General features: G+C 44.2%; 2 protein-coding genes across 2 annotated transcripts; both read left to right on the plus strand.

Annotated features, from left to right (window-relative positions):
* Positions 1 to 268: 268 nt before the first annotated feature.
* On the plus strand, positions 269 to 8,873 carry LOC138194047 (uncharacterized). The gene is made up of 13 exons (XM_069142447.1): positions 269 to 788; positions 3,421 to 3,539; positions 4,012 to 4,253; positions 4,592 to 4,715; positions 4,987 to 5,108; positions 5,648 to 5,734; positions 5,981 to 6,070; positions 6,408 to 6,496; positions 7,158 to 7,380; positions 7,504 to 7,626; positions 7,761 to 7,926; positions 8,143 to 8,231; positions 8,383 to 8,873. Exons 1-13 carry the CDS (start codon positions 699 to 701, stop codon positions 8,475 to 8,477), a joined length of 1,659 nt encoding a protein of 552 aa, XP_068998548.1. The 5' UTR covers positions 269 to 698; the 3' UTR covers positions 8,478 to 8,873.
* A 371-nt stretch (positions 8,874 to 9,244) lies between these two features.
* Positions 9,245 to 16,358, plus strand: pianp (PILR alpha associated neural protein). The gene is made up of 5 exons (XM_069142448.1): positions 9,245 to 9,881; positions 10,078 to 10,490; positions 10,887 to 10,965; positions 14,037 to 14,183; positions 14,859 to 16,358. Exons 1-5 carry the CDS (start codon positions 9,871 to 9,873, stop codon positions 14,878 to 14,880), a joined length of 672 nt encoding a protein of 223 aa, XP_068998549.1. The 5' UTR covers positions 9,245 to 9,870; the 3' UTR covers positions 14,881 to 16,358.
* The last annotated feature ends 713 nt before the right edge of the window (positions 16,359 to 17,071 follow it).

Consider the following 17,071-nt stretch of genomic DNA (forward strand, 5'->3'; position numbering starts at 1 on the left):
TGTCAAGAAAATATGTTGAAAGGTTGCCTTCTTCACAGTTGATCGTATAAATGATCATATACTCCAACTATGTCATTTTTTCATTCAAGCAGATGTGTGCGTCAGTTTTTGTCAAATTAATTAAATGATGTATTCTTTCTTTTGTTCCTGTGGTACAAATTAACTTCGCAGCAATTAATTTCATAATTAATTGAACATCCGTTGAAGGTGTTCTGTAGTATTTTTCATTTTCTAAACTTCAGTTACGAATAACAGAAATACAAGCTGAAGGAAGAGCATTTGAAGGCACCACGGCTGTGGTGTTCTGTCCTCCAGTTGTCAGATTGACTTTCAGGGCCTGGATTGCGAATGAACAGCATTAAACCCCAAATCCTCCACACACAATCCTGTCATTACGTGTAAGGGAAATGGTACAAGCACAGTACAAAGCGTACTTATATTATTTATTCATCGTTTTCAGACCGACAACCTGAACAGCCCACATGATGTCGCTGTAAGGACACCTAAACACCTCAACTGTGGCGTCAACATCCGGCGACACGTCTCTCCAACACCGCCGATTCGTCTGAGGCATCTTTATTTATTTACACCTCTCCAGACGTTTTTATTCACGTATCATGTTGTGTTTGTGAAGATTTCTGAGTCAGTTGGACAGTTTAAAGTTAACCTGCAGCGCCTTATAAGACACAGAGACTCAAATGGGGGAGGTGAGGAAGCTGCAGAAGAAGTTGAGACAGATTGAAAATCTGGAAATAAAAATCAGTCTCACCCCAGAGGAGAGATTCAAGGTACAGAAACATTTCATCTGCCTTTTCCTTGTCCTATGATCTGTGTGTAACCTCTGTGACTAACCAAACCTCAATGCATTTCCCTGAAGGAAACAACACGCAAGTGCAGCTCAAACACCGATTTAGTCCAAATTTAAATCACTAGAATAAATATCAACCTACTGAGAGTAAAGTTGACCTTTGAGTACACTAAAAAGTCAATTTAGGCATCACAGCTATGACACCTAGTAGCCAAGCTCACAGGGTTCATAAAGATAATGTTTTAATGATTGTGATGTGCTGCAAAGCAGGTGTAAAGTAGGGTTTCTCAAAATTTTAATTACAATGGTGGGATCATAAATGCAGTGATTAACATGAATTAATAATAATGGTGGTGAATAATTTGACAGTTTTTGCCGTAGGAAGTATGGAGATCAGAAGACCACACGTTAAAAGCACAGCGCATCAGGAAAAATAATGATCAGGAACTCGAGGAACGCCTGCGCTTGTTAAAGGGCAGAATCTGAGTGTTATAAAGTATAGCAATGCCCTACAAAAGTGATTTTTCTTGACTGAACTTTCCCCTCTTTCACCCCTAATTGGGAAGTTGAAAATAGATGCCTGTGTGGTGTCCAGTTGAGGATTATTTGCTATTCCATGTGAATTTCTGTGGGTCACAACAGGTCAAATTACTCAGTTTGAACCCAAATTTAACATGAACTAAACCAAATGATAAAATAATTTCCCCATTAAGTCACATTTTTATACATTTATCTATTAAGAGTGTAATACAATGACTTGAAGGTTTACTCCAGGGATTTTTTTAGTGTTGCACTTCCATAGATTTGGCGGACTCACAAGCAGTGCAGTAACCACTAAGTACATTTAGTCAATAGTGTACATATACTGTATTTTACATATACAGTTTGTGTCTCTACACCTCTGCTTCACTTTATTTTAGAGGGAAATATTGTATCTTTTGCTCACTACATTGATTGTACATATGTAGTCTACTTTTAGAGCAGCAGTTATAATGAACTCAAACCATGGCCAGCTACAACATTAAGATTTCACGGATACGTATCATGAATGATCAGTGATTGATAATCATGTAGTGTCAGAGGTTATTCTGCTGCCTAAAGAATATATTTCCCAACAATTAAACTCAGTAGTGTCGGTTGTTAGACACTCTGCACCTTGTAGATTTCCATGTCTGGTTAAACACATAGACTGTATATAAAAGGTTAAATACTACAGTGCGTCATTTATCAGTTATAATAAACCTTTTATCCATATTAGCCTGCTTTTTCAAACATTTATTAACTAATCAGCTGATACTTCATTAAACAGCTATTTACTTAACGGCCAGTTTCAATTGCTTATCCATACCTTTAGCTAACAGTTTAAACTGTTATCCTCTTCATCCAAACAATTTCATATGTTGATTCATTTTTACCCTTTTCTCCACACTTTTAGCAAACAGTTTCAACTTTTAAATTCTGCTGTAATTTGAACTGTTAGTTACGCTCTTAACTAATAATGTCCAACTGTACTTTCAACTGATATTTTCAACTATTTATTAATACATTTTTCAAGCATTTTCAACTGTTAATCTATACTGGTAGCAAACAATTTTAACTTCTAGCCATATGTTTAGTTAATAAGGTTCAACTGTTAATTCATATTTTTAGATGACTATTTCAACTGGTTTTTTTGTGTGTGCAATTTGTTAGCTAACAACTGCTCACTCTACATATAGCAACCAATTTCCAACTATTCATTTGTACTTTTAGTTATCTATTTCCACTGTTTATCCATTCGTAAACAATTTCATTTGCTTATCCATACTGTTAATTAACAAATTGATTTGTTTATTGATGCTGTGAGCTAACAAATGTTTATCACTTTCCTCTAGCTACACCCATTAATCCATACTCTTAGCTAATAATTTCACCTGCAAGCCATAACTTCCAGCTGTTTATTCACAATTGTTGCTACTTATTTCAACTGTTTATCCATTATACTTAGGTAACAACTAAATCTTTTCATGCATGGTATTCGCGAACAATTTCAACTGTTAGCCATGCTTTTAGCTTGCTATTTCAACCAATTATTCACTTTTAATTAACTTTGCTTTTCTGCTCAGACCCTTTCACATCCACTCACTTGTTAAAATAAATGGATTTTTTTTTTGTTGCTGATTAGTTGAGATCATTTTCTCTACACCCCCAAGGGTTTGCAAAAAGTACCCCCAGGGTACTTGTACCCTTGGTTGGGAATCACTTGTCCAAAACCCTACATGGAAAATAAACACAATGACATTTGCAGCATCAAAGCCAGGTAAGATATTATCCAATTGTTTTCCCAGGCAAAGTGGCACTTGACAAATAAACTGGATAATGAGCAGCGTAAAAATTGGTCGAGTGCTCCTTTAACAGAAGAAACAACCACTTGATATAAAATTGACAAGCCCAATGCACTCATTCATGCATATTTCAAAGCTCACTGTCTTGATTAGGAGTATGGTGTGCGCTGCGAGCTGCAATCCCCCCCAAAAAATCAAGACAGGCCGAGTATGTTGCTTGTGCATATAAACAACTTGTGGATTTAGCAGCTTGGTTTACAACCAATCTTGTGCCTTTTTCCCTCTCAGATCTCCAGGAAGGCGGAGTTGCGTTCCAGATTGGCTGAGCTTCAGCTGCAGCTTTCTGGCCTGCAGCAAACTCTTGGGATTGTGGGAGACGGAAAAAAGGAGAAGATGAAAAGACAAGTGTAAGGAAGTGAGGGAGAGGTAGCAGCAAGGGAAGGGGTGGGGGTGCATATGGAGAAAACTGTAATTCTTCAAAAGCAACAACATTCACTTTGAAGCCTTTGATCTTTTTTGTGTGTCTATCCAAACTCACTGGAGGTCAAATACTGTCATGCTTTTAGAAAATGGGAACTTTCTACTGTTAATAATGTGTCATGTAAACATCATTCAAGGATGTCATCCTCCCTATTTAAGACCCTGAGGGCCTTGTGCAGATCAATCAAAACAGCACGTGTGGGTATCAACATTTAACTGAACGAAACGCCTTCAATTCTCTCTATTATAGAGCGTATGAGCTCATTAAGACGTACCGTTTTTGTTTGTATGGGACTTGCAGATCCTCTACAGGTATCCTCGCTGTCTTGTCTCAAAGGATGCTGTGTGCAGTTTGCATCTTCATTATTCATTCAGCTCCTGCTTTCTGCACTGGCACAGGGAGGATGCCCCTGAGGCCCTTCCATCACAAACGCCTCCAGCCTCCAAGATCCTTAAGGGAGAAAAGGAGTCCAAAGCTCAAGCAACGCCAGCACCGGCTGCCAGGCAGAGGGAGGCAGGAGGGGAAGCAGAGATGGGCAGACAGCAGGAAAGGACAGAGCCGGCCGAGGTGTCAGATCACCGTAAAGGAGTGTCAGGAGGTTGTCCGGACGTTGACGAGGAGCAGCAACTGCGACGGGAAGGTGGGATAGTTACGAGAAGTGGCTGAAAAGATCGTCGTAACACTTTATTGCAGGAAGTTAAAAGTACGATGCAGTGCTCCATTTTGCGATTAACATCTAAATCAGATTATACATGTATGCCCCGAGGAGTCCTAACAAGCTCGTGTGGCTGCCAGTATTAAAACCAACAGGCTGCATTTGCTTCCCTGAAGACAGGGCCCACATTTTGCATCCTTGGAGCTAATTTAGCCCCACGCTTTGCAGCAGCAGACTAATCCATATTGAAGAACTGTGTAGATTAACAAGCCAGGGTGCTGATGAGTCAACATTGCTAATTGCACAAATCATTTCTTTTACAGAAGCTGAATTTTCACGCCTCAAAGCGTCTTGGGAGAAGGCAAAGTTTCGCTTGAGGCTATTGGAGGGTCACAACGACATCGTCACCTGTGTGGTTGCTGTTGACAACCTGGTGGTTTCTGGAAGGTAAAGCAGAGGAAGAGGCTAAAATTTGCATAATGGTTGTGCAAAGTGAACATTTCATCTAATTTATCACTTAATAGGCCCAAGCTGTCTGCCACGTATTTGTTTTTCTTCCCTCGCCCTGATCACTCAGCGCAAATCTCCTGTGGTTTATGTCGAAACGCCTTTTAACTTTGCTTGTTTTACGCCGCCTTCTCTCAAACAGTCTAACTCCCTTTCTCTCCTCCCGTGTCCTCTCCGTTTTCACTCCGTTCGTCTTCCCCCCCCTTTTAAGTCGAGATACAACAGTGAAGGTGTGGCACGTTCCCACGGCAACGGAGCACAAGAACCTGGGAGGTCACACCGGCGGGGTCACCTGTCTGTCTGCGCCTCCCCCCGAGTACTGCAAGAGACTGGGTGAGGACACACACATACATTCACATCCTTCCGTGTGGGCAGGGTACAGCTGAGTAATGTCTGTGTCCTACGGTCTGGTAATTATAGGAGCAGTTCATCAGATCAACCCCAGTGAGAGATAACCTCAGTAGACACTTTAGAGAGTTCACTGTCTGTCTGAAGCAGGCAGCCCTCCATCATTTGAACTCTCCAGCTCTCCTCCTGCACTCCCTCCCCACCTCCTTCCCCAACTTAAAATACCAACCCTAGGAGTGCAGCGCATTAACGATGCAGCCCAGTTGGACCCTCATTACTCTGTGTTCATCCACTAATTTTTTGCTTTTTTTTTTTTAAAGTCGTGTTTATTCTTTCTTTGCCTCTTTCCTCCAAGCTCTCCTTTTTTCATTTTGTGCATCATCACTTATTTACAGCTTCCTGTCAGCGTAATCTTGCTTTTCCTCATCTCTCTTTTTGATTCCTCTTCCTTCCTCCTCCTCCTCCTCCTCCTCTTCCTCTTCCGTCCCTTCCTGCTCCTCTGACTGTGTTTGCCCTCTCGCCAGCCTGGTCCTTGTCTTTGTCCGAGAAAGAGCGGTTTATTTTGAGTGGCTCTGCAGACTGCTACGTGAAGATCTGGGCCCTGAGCATTGGTACGCTTAACCACGCAACACACACACACACACACACACACACACACACACACACACACACACACACACACACATCTATACAGTATATATATATATATATATATATATATATATATATATATATATATATATTAAGGTAGATGGCGCCTCAGGCTCTGTCTGAGTGTGCATCGTAATCAATGTATGCCTGTGTGACTGATGGCCTGCATCCTGTCAATTAAATTAGTATTTTACTGTTACCTTCAGGGCAGTGTGTTAAGTCTCTCTACACGTTCAACGCTGTGACTGCACTCTGCTTTGTGCCAGAGGAAGATGGCTACATCATCACCGGATCAGGTGTGTTTCTGTGAGGACAGCGAGCGTCACTGACACACTGAACAGAATAATTGGAGTCAGAAGTTGTTGAATCACATCGTGTTTGTATCTCATATCTATTTCTGTACATGTATGTGCTTTTAGACATGCGTTATCTTCATCCCAGTTATATGTAATACGTGTGCTGAGTTTGACAGTGGTATCATCTGCCGGTAAATTAGAGTGTGTAGCACTGTATCAGAGAAATGGGAGCGCACAGTTTGGGCAGTCAGGCTCAGGTGGGTCGACCGCGACCAATTGTAATGACTGCCAGTCGCCTGTCAGCAAATGTTAACCTCACACTCTGTCACCACTGCAGACGGGGGGAAAGTTCAAGCCTGGAGCTGGGACACTTTCCAGAACTGCCAGTCAGTCAATGCTCACCAGGAAGCAGTCACCTCCATCCAGGTGGGTGGGTCACTCACCTGGTGCCTGTCACACGCTCTCTACACTGAGGATGCTCAAGCTGTTTTCATTTTCAGCCTATTTATACCAACCAACGGCTGACACACACAAACATGTCAAGGTTTTTCTTCCTGTAGAAGCCTTCTGAAGTAGTTTTAGAACTCTTGATTGGTAATTTGTGAAAAAAGACTCTTCTCAGGAAATCAAATAGGTCTATTTCCACACTCTTATCCTCACACAAGCTTTCCTTGTTTATTGCTTTCAAATGGAAATCAAAGATATTTGTTGAGATGTAAGCCGTGGAGCTCGTCCAATTTTAGAGCATACTGTACGTATTTTGAGCAAAAGCTTTTTATGAATATTGAAAACCAGAGTTGCATATGCACATTTTTTTTCAATTTGCAATCATCATAATATGCCTAAAGCATTAAAGCGTAGCACATCATTGTCATCCTCTTTGTTGTTTATCATGCAAAGCGCACAATCCATTTATATCCAACAGCGGCACAGAAACATTGTGAAACTGTTCACACTCCTCTTTTCCATTTGCACAAACATATGTACAGTACACTCTCCTCTCTCACACACACACATGTACACACACACACACACTGGGTAAAGACTCACATCACCATAACAACCATGTCTCCCATGCCCTCCACAGTCTCAGGGTCCGCTGGTGTTCAGTGGCTCAGCTGAGGGAGGGGTGTCTGTGTGGGAGAACCGGTGTTCGGATCGAGACCCCCTGAGGCTGCTGCACCACTGGAGCAGCCAGGTGACAGGGCTCGGCGGGAGGACGGGCGGGCGTCTGACTCTCAGCCCGCGGGGAGACAAGGTGTTCCTGGCTTACGGTCAAGCCTTGCTCAAGATCCTGCAGTGGAGGATTGGTGAGCTCCGGAATGACACGGGCACTCTGTGTGCGCGTATCAAATAAAACGATTGGAAAAAAGAAGGTAGATATTGAGAAATCTGCATAATCCTCCCACCTAACATCTGTCTAATTATCACAGGAACGATGTCCAAGCTGACCAATCACAGCAGCATCACAGGGGTAACAGATTGTGTTCACCAGACAGGAGGCCTCCTAATTGGCTCTTGCTACGATCTGGCAAATGGAGAGAGCGCGTTAAACTGTGAGTCACAAACTAAATCAGAAGTTACTCTGAAAGTGTGAAAGCACAACAGGGACTTGAGACAAAAATCGAAACCACTTTGTGTTCCTCTGTTGACCTCCTTTCCTGAACACCGCTCTCTCATCTCTCTCCAGTGTTCTCTCTGCCTCAGTGTCGCTATCTGGCCTCTCTGACCTGGCCTGATGCTCCCAGAATCCTCTGCTTTGCGGCGTGGACAACTGGGAGCGGAGACCACCGATGGGTCACTGGGGGTCGCGACCTCATCGTTTGGGAGCAGCTCCCCAGTTCTGGGAAGCAGAGGTGGGCACAGTATTTTTTTTTTTTTTTATCAGATTTCACTCTAAGCTGCTCAGTTATATTCCTCATTGGAATATTCATTATTTCTTCTGAGGTCAACTGCATTGTGAAGTCGGAAGCTATACTGGGATTTAATATGTGCTAATGGTTTCAACTGATTTTAACACATACTTCCATTGATATCGTGTATCTAATTAATTGCACGCATAAATGTTACAGGGGTGACGTCACAGTGAAGAGAGACACTCGTATGGACTCCTGCTTGCTGGAATCAGAGGGGGATACAGAAGATGATGAGGAGACTGATGGTACACACATGTCGCAGCTTCTCACGTCTTCATCTCTTCTTTTACTGACTCACGCTTAATGAGTAACCGTGAAATTGCAGATTACGCTATTGTGGTAAATTTAGATGATGCATGTCGTGACAAATCCTTCTGACCTCCTCGTCAAATTCAGATTACGAGGATGACAATGATGAAGGAGAAGACAGCCGGTCTGACGGTGCGGAGGACGGAGGGTCCAGCTCGTGGCTCCGCTGTGTTCTCCAGTGATCGCCGGTTTCTTATGCTGAGGACACCACGGCCTGCAGCCATGAAGAGGAAATGAGAGGGTGGGAGTGTAGTGACAGCAAGGGAGGGTGCAGGGGAGTGAAGTGTGACAGACTGAGTATCAGTGTTGGAGAGTGAGCATATGGATGAAGAAAGTGTGTGTGTGTGTTTGTTTGTTTGTTTGTTTGTGAGAGTGATAGGCTGATTGTTTTCTATGTAAATATTATTTTCACATACAATAAATCTGTCACACTGTGACGTCGACCTCCAAATTTGCATCTTTGTTTTTTTTTTTTATTTCCATCCGACCCTGCTTCTCCTTGAAACACCAGTTCATTGCCCTGCTCTGCCGGTGCAACCTGTGTAAATGAATACAAATTAAATTTTATTCCATCTCTATTCCCCTGATTCCTTTCTCCTCCTCTTTGCTGTCTGTATTTCTGTCTCTTTCTCTCTGGGGTGTCCTTTCTGTTTTTGTAAACATATTTGAAGAGTTTTTTGTTTTTTTTAACCTCCCGCCTCTAAAATCAGCTTATTAATGTCGTCCTCAGTATCATTTCGGATTGCCGCGTCAAATTCATTTCTTTTCCTCTGTGTCCATTTAATTGAACCAGTTTTTAAAAAAAACACATAATTAGCATTTAAATCTCTTTGCTACAGTCTCTTGCCCTGCCTACATCGCTCTCTCTCCCCTCTCTCACTCTAGCAGACTCTACATGTCTCAGTCGCTAAGGCAACCGATGCTTTTTTCTCACTTGCTCTCTGTATCTCCCCCTTTTCTCTCTGTCTCCCTCTCTCATTCCCTCTCTCCACTGCCAGAGGTAGGCATGATAACTGATATGTGTCGGAGTGCATGTGTTTCTGTGCCTGTTTCCCGGTGTGCTTGCGTGTGTCTGACATTTCTGTGGCATTTAGACAGTAGTTGTAGATAGGAAGTTACCTCTCTGCTCAAAGTGCCACATAGAGTACAGGCTCCATGCATGACGCCTCTAATGATGATTAATTTGCTGTGCTCAGGTGTGTGCACTGCAAGTGTGTGTGAGAGAGCAGGACAGACAACGAGTGTGTACTTCTGGGTGTTTTTGCATGCAGATGTGGATTCTGGATAAACATGTGGCACATAATTGAGCGTTAAATTTGAATGCCAGAGGGAGTCCGTGTGTGTGTGTGTGTGTGTGTGTGTGTGTCGTTGTTTGTTTGTTTTTTGACAGGGTAGGTAACAGGTAACAGAGTTGGCTTTGTGCCAATACTCTTACTGATATTTCTCTGGCAAAATAGAGGAAAAAAGCAGGACCCTCCCCCTTTCTCTCCCTCTCTCTATCCCTCTCTTTCCCCCGTCTTATCTCACAGAGAGAGATGATCGGAGAAGAGGAGTCTCAGTGAACAGAGCGAAGCGATGGAGAGATGGTAAGATGGATAGTTTCTGAGTTGAAGGGAGGTATGGGATACTGATGCATAAAATGTCATTCTGAGTGATGGCTGGCATGGCAATCAATGTCTGACTAGTTGAGGTCGTACAGGGCGCCTGTGAACAATGCATTTTCTCTGATAACTCCTCTGTTAGTCCTCCACCTCATTCTTTCTCCTCCACCTTTTATTCCAGCTCCATCTCTCCTGTCACACGACTGACTGCCCTCATCGCCCTCCTCCTGGTTGCTCTGGTGACATATCCCTCCACCTGTAACCGTGACGACAGTGAGAGCGAGGAGCAGGTGGACACCCTGTCGGTCCAGCTGTCCGTCACGGCCCAGGTCACACCCACTCCGCTGTGGGCGGTGGTCTGGGGTCCCACTCAGCCGCTGGAGGATGAGACGTACCACTTCCTCTCCAGCCAAGAAACTGACCACCTGCACCTACACGGGAGCCAGACGGAGGTCAGCACCGCCACGTCCAAGGACTGGCCTTATCCTGATGGAAGCATGCAGCCCCGAGAGAAGGCACCACTGGAGTCCAGGGACCAGGAGGGAGGAGTGGAGGATGGAGGGACGGAGGCAGAGGAGACGGCGCCTGAGGAAGGTGGGCATCAGGAGATGCACATGAAGGATTTCTAAATTAAGGTGGCCATGAGTCGCAGTCCATGTGAACACACACACATGCCGGGAGTCCTGCAGGGAATTAACTGTCACCAGGGTGAAGGCTGACACCCTGCTGTGTGCAGCCGGCTGTGTACGTGGTGGGGAATGCCTAATAAAGTTCTCATCACTCAGGGAGGAATTGGCCGCTGTCGACACTGCAAAATACAGAGAAGACATCATCGGACTGGTGTTATAGTTGGAGGCCAGAGTCTCGCACATCCAATTTTGTGTTTCAGATGGCTTCATTGATTTCTTCCTTTATTCTGGATGCAGTTATACATGGTCACAGTTAGTAACTGCATGAGTATGTGTGTGTGTGTGTATGTGTGTGTTACAGTGGACCCTCAGTTCTACGTCACCGTGACCATCTCCTCGCTGCTCATCCTGACAGCAGTCGTGATTACAGCCAAACTCTGGTAGGAACCTGAACTCTTTCCTCTGAAATTATGTGTGTGTCTGTGCACCTGAGCACATAATTACAAAGTGGGCATTGCTGAATAAAAACCAATAACCAGACAAGTGTCCCCGTATGAGCTGGACACCTGTCCCAGTGTTAACTGATTCTCCTGGTTGAAACACCTCAGAGGTTTTTGATGGTAAATGATAGGGGCTGGACAATTTTGTAATTTTAGAAAGCACAGTGAGTTACAGATTAGTACGGGCTTCTGTTGAGGATAGCTCTCTTAACATGGCAGCATTTTAAAACTGAGAGGGTTAAATGAGATGCTTGATATCAAAGTGTTTTGTGGACCTCCTGGATTACAGTTGCACTAAAACAGAAACAGATTTTTTTTTTTGGATAATAATGGTTATTCCAATTAAAACAGGGATGTAATGAGGTCGGTCTAAGATTTGTGCAGAACAGAAATTGCCAACCTGGGGATCGGGATCCCACTAAGGAGTTACGAGATAAACCTGAAGGGTGATGATTAGAAACAAAACATCATTTTGCGTCAGATGATTGGATCTTTTTTCAGACTTTTATCATGATATTTACTGGCTAATTGCCCATTTTTAAGTTAAAACAGTCTTAAGTGGACTAATCCTGCTTTCCTGGTTATTATCCAAAGAGGGGTTGCAGGTAGACATAGCTTAGCTTTGAAAAAAACACCCGGATTTACTGACTTAGAAATTAGTGAGAGCAGCCCGTAAGTGTGAAGAGATTAGAGTGTAATTTATTTAGAAAAATAACATTGAAAGAGAGTTTATATTGTGCTATTTTGGTAAAAATAGATATTTTTGTTTTACTCACTGATGGGTCCCGATGAGAATGTATTGATTTGGGCCAGATGCATCGGGATCAATGAAGAGGCCAAGATTTGAGACGTTAATAGTTGCAGATGTGTCGTGTCTGTCTTGTCTGTCTGCCTGTCATTGATGATTACGTAATGGGTAGTCCCCCCTCTAAAGTGAGTGCTGAGTAATTGCCTACTAATGACTGTATTAGCAACACTTGTGTTTCTAAAAGTCACAGTTGGCACAAATGTGTCATTTAGAGCCATTCGAGTTGCAATGATTAAACATTCACCATAAGGACTGGGATTTGCGGTGGAAAGCAAAAACAGCTCTGATGTGTTGCTTTACAGGTTTAAACATTAACATGGCTTTAGTGCTTTAACAGCCCCAGCGGCCATTAAACCTCTCAGAGCATGTAAACACCTGGGTGGGGGTCGTGTACATGTTACGTTTTTAAGGCTGGGTAGGAAGTGCTCAGTACACACACATGGCCATTAGCTGGAAACGGGGAGTCATCTATGTGATGTAGTGAAGCACTTCCACGCTTTGCTGATCAAACCAATAACAGTCAGTTTATTTGACCGCTGGGACTCCTCTCTTCCTACATCTTCTCGTTCCTTTTTTTTTCCCTCCACACACATTTATACTTTTACCCTCCTCTTCCTAACTGTAATTCTCTTATCTGAGCATCTTACCACAAATTTCCATTGTATCCCAATTTTTCATTTCATTGCCTGAATCTGTATAATTTGTTCTCCTTCATACTCTCTCTTAATCTCAGTTTTGCTCCCACATTATCTCCCCTCACTCCCTGTCTAACTCTCCTTTCTCCTTCCCCTTCGCCTCCCAGGGATTTCTTTCTCTGAATACCTGTGTTCCCTCCTCTTATTCTAATGCTGCCTGTCTTTGCACAGCCGGTACTCCTCTTATCTTCCTCACCAGTCTCCTATCTCTCCCAGCACCGCCAGTCCGGCTGCAGATCCACAGATAATCCTCCAGCTTGCTGTGAGCTGATACATGATAAGCCCCCTTTTCTCTCTGGTCCTGAGTCTGGCCTTTACTGTTGTTTCGATAACTTCACCAGCCCCTGCCATGGAGGAAAAACCCACGCTGCTGGTGGATACAAAGTGGTTTTGCGAGTATAGTGAGAATTGCAGGGACTCAGACTGGAGACATGGCAGCAGCCCCTCTCTATAGACTGGCTCGTGCTTCAGTGTCATAAATGTGTAAATAACGCCATGTGTTAGATGGAGAGAGTGCCGCGGAATGAGCGGGAGGGGGCTACAGATGGACTGAAATGATAGCCTATAGTGGAAATTGGCCACTGTCCAGTTCATTATGATTATAGAAAGCAGCATATGTGCTCAGTGATTTTCCCAGCCCTAAAATTGTCAGTGTGGCTAATGTTATCAAGCGTGACGGTGTTTGTGTGTGAGAGTGTGTGAGACGGAGTCAGCCAGAAGAGGACAGGTGTTACAGAGAGAGGATGAGGGTGTAGGATGGCTTTTTATGGCTGTGAGAACAGCTTTGTTGTGCGTCTAAGTATCCTTAAGAGCCTGAACCTGTGACCCTGGGCTGTGTCTTCAACATAACTCACTCTCCTTACTGAAGTAATGGCACGACACCTTATTGGTGCGTCACCCCTCTGTCCATTCCCTCTCCTCGTTGCCCTCCTTCCCACCTCACCCCGTTTGACTCACTCTCTCGTCTCATCCCAAAGTGCTGTCTCCTTCCCCATTTCTCGCTCTGCCTCCCTCTCCCATCTGACAGTGTTTTAATGAGTCCGATGAGTGCACTAATTCTCTCTCACAGTGGCAGGGTAATGTGTTCGCTGATGCTAAATGGCTCGGCTGTTCCTGATGCTCTCTGATTTTGTTTCTCTGTTTCTGCACCCCCTTCTCCTTATCTTTATCGTGTGTTTCCCTTCATCTCCACCTCTCTGTCTCTGTTATTTCCTGCTATCTGTTTTTCCTTCTCCAATCTTCTTTTACTGAAATTTCTGTCTGTCTCAAACTTAAACTTTCTTCCTCTCTTCTTCTTCTTTGTATCTTTTCCCCTTGACCTTTTTCCTCTTTCCAATCTTCTGTTCTGCATCCTCATCCTCTTTCCTTGCTTCCTTCTTGCTCACTCTTCAACTCTCCATCCTCTTTGCCCCAATTTTCTTGCCCACTTCCATCCCCTCTCCTCCGTCTCCGCCTAACCTCCCACCCCTCTTCTCCCATCTATCTGTCTGACTATCCTTCTCTCCTAGTTACGATCGCAGCTGTTCCCAGCACCCGCCCCCGCTTTCCCGTGGCGTGGCCCCCCCTCTCTCCCTGGCGCTCCCTCGTTCCCTCGCTTCTGAGGACAGCCGGCAGACGCTGCACAGCACCTCCTCCTCCTTCACCGACAGGGAGAGGTAATGAGTCGCCTCATCAGCCCTGCACAGTCTGAGTGTGTGTGTCTTAAGTCTATGAGTGTGTCTCTGTGCACCTCTGGATTCAAGTTTGCTTCTTTGCGTGTTGGGGAAGAGTGTGTGAAGTACCCTTATTACCTCTTTACATGCATTGTAAGGATGCAAACGGAGTATAATTGGACAGTGGTGCTATTCTCTATGGAGTATTCAGGCCTGGAGTGTTGATGCTGCTGTGAGATGTATCAGTGTTTTAAACTCCCTCTCCAGATGAGTCATCGCGGGCCTGTGAAAAGGCGCTCAACCAACATCCATGAAATGATGCTTTTATTCAAGGGTATTTAAAATTAATCTCAATCAGGATAATTATAGAGCTGCACTCCAGCGTTCCCTCTCATTTCCTCCCCCCCATCAGCTTTTCCTCCACCTTCCTCCTCTTCCTCCTTCTCTTCCGTCTTCTTCTACCCGCCGCCCTCAGTCCCCTGCGATGCAGCTTTCCGTTCACATGTTCGCTACTTTTCCAGCTTCAGGCCTTTGTGCTCCACTTCTCCTGTCTTCTTCTGCCTTTCCTCCTATCGTCAGGGCTCCCGAGCTTCCAAAAAAAAAACCTTCCCTCCTCCCGTTTTCTCTTTCTCTTTCTCTCCCTCTCACTCTTCTTCTCTGTGTCTCTTGCTGTGTCAGGATCCCAGTTGTGAACCTCTGAGGTGACTGTTTTTCCATATGGTAAACATTTCTGCGGGGCCTGAGGAGGAACATCAACAAGACCAGAGGGCGTGCCCGCAGTGCCGTTTTATTTTCTCTGAAACTGTGAAATGAATTCAGGGATCCCAGGTATTCAGCCATCACAAAACTCCTCGGCTTCCCTGAGGTCTAAAAAATTAAAACTCATCTCCCTGCTGGCTCACTCCCGCCACCCTTCCTTCCTTTCCTCCTTCCTCTGTGTTCGGTGTAATTTCTTTTATGTGTTTCTGCCTCACTATGACCTGTCCCGTCTTCGACCCTCTGTATGGCCCAGAGCTCTGCCAAACTACCCAACAGCTCTGCGCTTCGACCTGCCATGACTAATCCACAAACAAGCAGTTAAACAGCCGTGCAACATCCCATTACCCCTGAAATGCCCTACCTGTGCTTCCACCACTGTTTCCAGTGATTCAGCTGCACATGTGGAGCTGTTCAGTATCGATGCCAATCCGGCAGATTGGCCCTTTCATGAAATGACATCTCCAATTGAGCTCAGTTCAGCCGGCTTGTAAATGGTTAAAAAGCCATTCTGAGCATCTCCACACACTGAACGGGGTATTTCACAAAGCTGTTTGGCACGGCTGTAGCCAACAGGCAATGTGTTTAACATGTCACGCTCCAAAAACTGCTGTTTATTCCCCGCTTTGGGCGCCTGAAATGCAAATAGTGTGGCTTTTTCCCTCTGCAGTATGTGAAAGAGTCTGTTTTGTTTCAGTTTTTCCTCATGATTTGTTCTCTTAATTATCTGGCTGACATTCACCTCTTTGTCGAGCCTTTGTGAGCACACTTTGTTCCTGCTGGACTGTATGGAGGTGTGAGTACTTCCACCAGTGGAGGGAAGACACTCAGAACATGAATGGATAGAGGAACCATGCCTGTTGAAAATCAGTTTCCCAAGTTTGGACGGTTCGAAACAAAGACAGATTTATGTTGTCATGGAAATGAGCATCAGTGAACTGTACATGTGATCAAAGGACCGATGTTGCCACAAGATTTTTTTTTTTTTTTCCCACCCTACAGCCAAGTATCTCAATCTGGAAAACAAAACCACCATCATATCATTATGTCTTGGGTGCACCAAAGGAAAGTAATACATCATACTGTATTTCCAGTGAATCTGCATGTATACAGTCAAAAAAACAGTGAGCGTTGCTTCAAATCTATTATTTATAAAATGTCTATTTTACTTCTCAGTGAGTGGTGTCTTATAGAACCTTTCAAAGCCAAATATCAGTTGATGTTTGGTGACTTTTCAAGGCAGCTTTGAGACATGAACCCCCAGTTACACACATTTCCACTACAGACGCAGTGCTGGTGGCGTCATGCGTAGCTCGTGCAATCCTCCAGATATCCAGTCTTGTGATTTTTAGTAGCATATCTGTAGAAATGTGGTCTTTCTGTACCATGGAAGTTCAATAAAGACTCAACACTGGCGTTTTAGCTTTGTGTCTATCTGTTTATTTCTGTGCGTGTTGAATGAATTCCGCTGGGAGCGGTGCGATCCGCGGTGCTTTATGGGAAGGATAAAGCTTACACTGTGCATTTTAATAGCTACCCCTGTATCCTAATCTTTTTCTCCCTGAAGTGAACATTTAGTCCACTGCATTGCATTGATTTTGAACCACAAGCTTGGCATTAAAGAGTCCCGCATGTGCCAATCATGTTTTTACCACCGAGGAGCAGCTGAAAAGGGACGAATAATAAGGCGCCTGCTTGTGTCTGAAGCTTTTCCTTATCTCCTCACCTCATATGGATTCCTCTCGCTTTAGAAAGATTAACAGGATGCTAAGCAAGAATTTCTTCTGTGTAGTTTTTTAAACAAATGTCAATAAAATCAAGGCGGGCACGAGGAGAGAAATGCCACTTGACTGTATTGAGATTCTCCACCAGTCTGCAGCACAGCTAGTGTTTTCATCTCCTGTGGGCATTTTACTGATCAATCAAAGTAATTGATCGGCTGGATTCCACTTGGAAGCTTTAATGGCTGTCTCTTGGTTTGAGACACAAACCAAGAGACGTTGCAGCAATCCGTAACCGTGACGGATGAACAATTAATACCGAAAGTTAGGAGTGAAGTCATGCATGCAGAGTCACTGCTCACACCTATAACAAACGCACTCTGACACTTTTACAAATATGCCAGCTACCCATCA

This window comes from Embiotoca jacksoni, unplaced genomic scaffold, assembly GCF_022577435.1.
Source record: "Embiotoca jacksoni isolate LCO1_2020_lvr unplaced genomic scaffold, fEmbJac1.0.p SCAF_11, whole genome shotgun sequence".
NCBI lineage: Eukaryota > Metazoa > Chordata > Actinopteri > Embiotocidae > Embiotoca > Embiotoca jacksoni.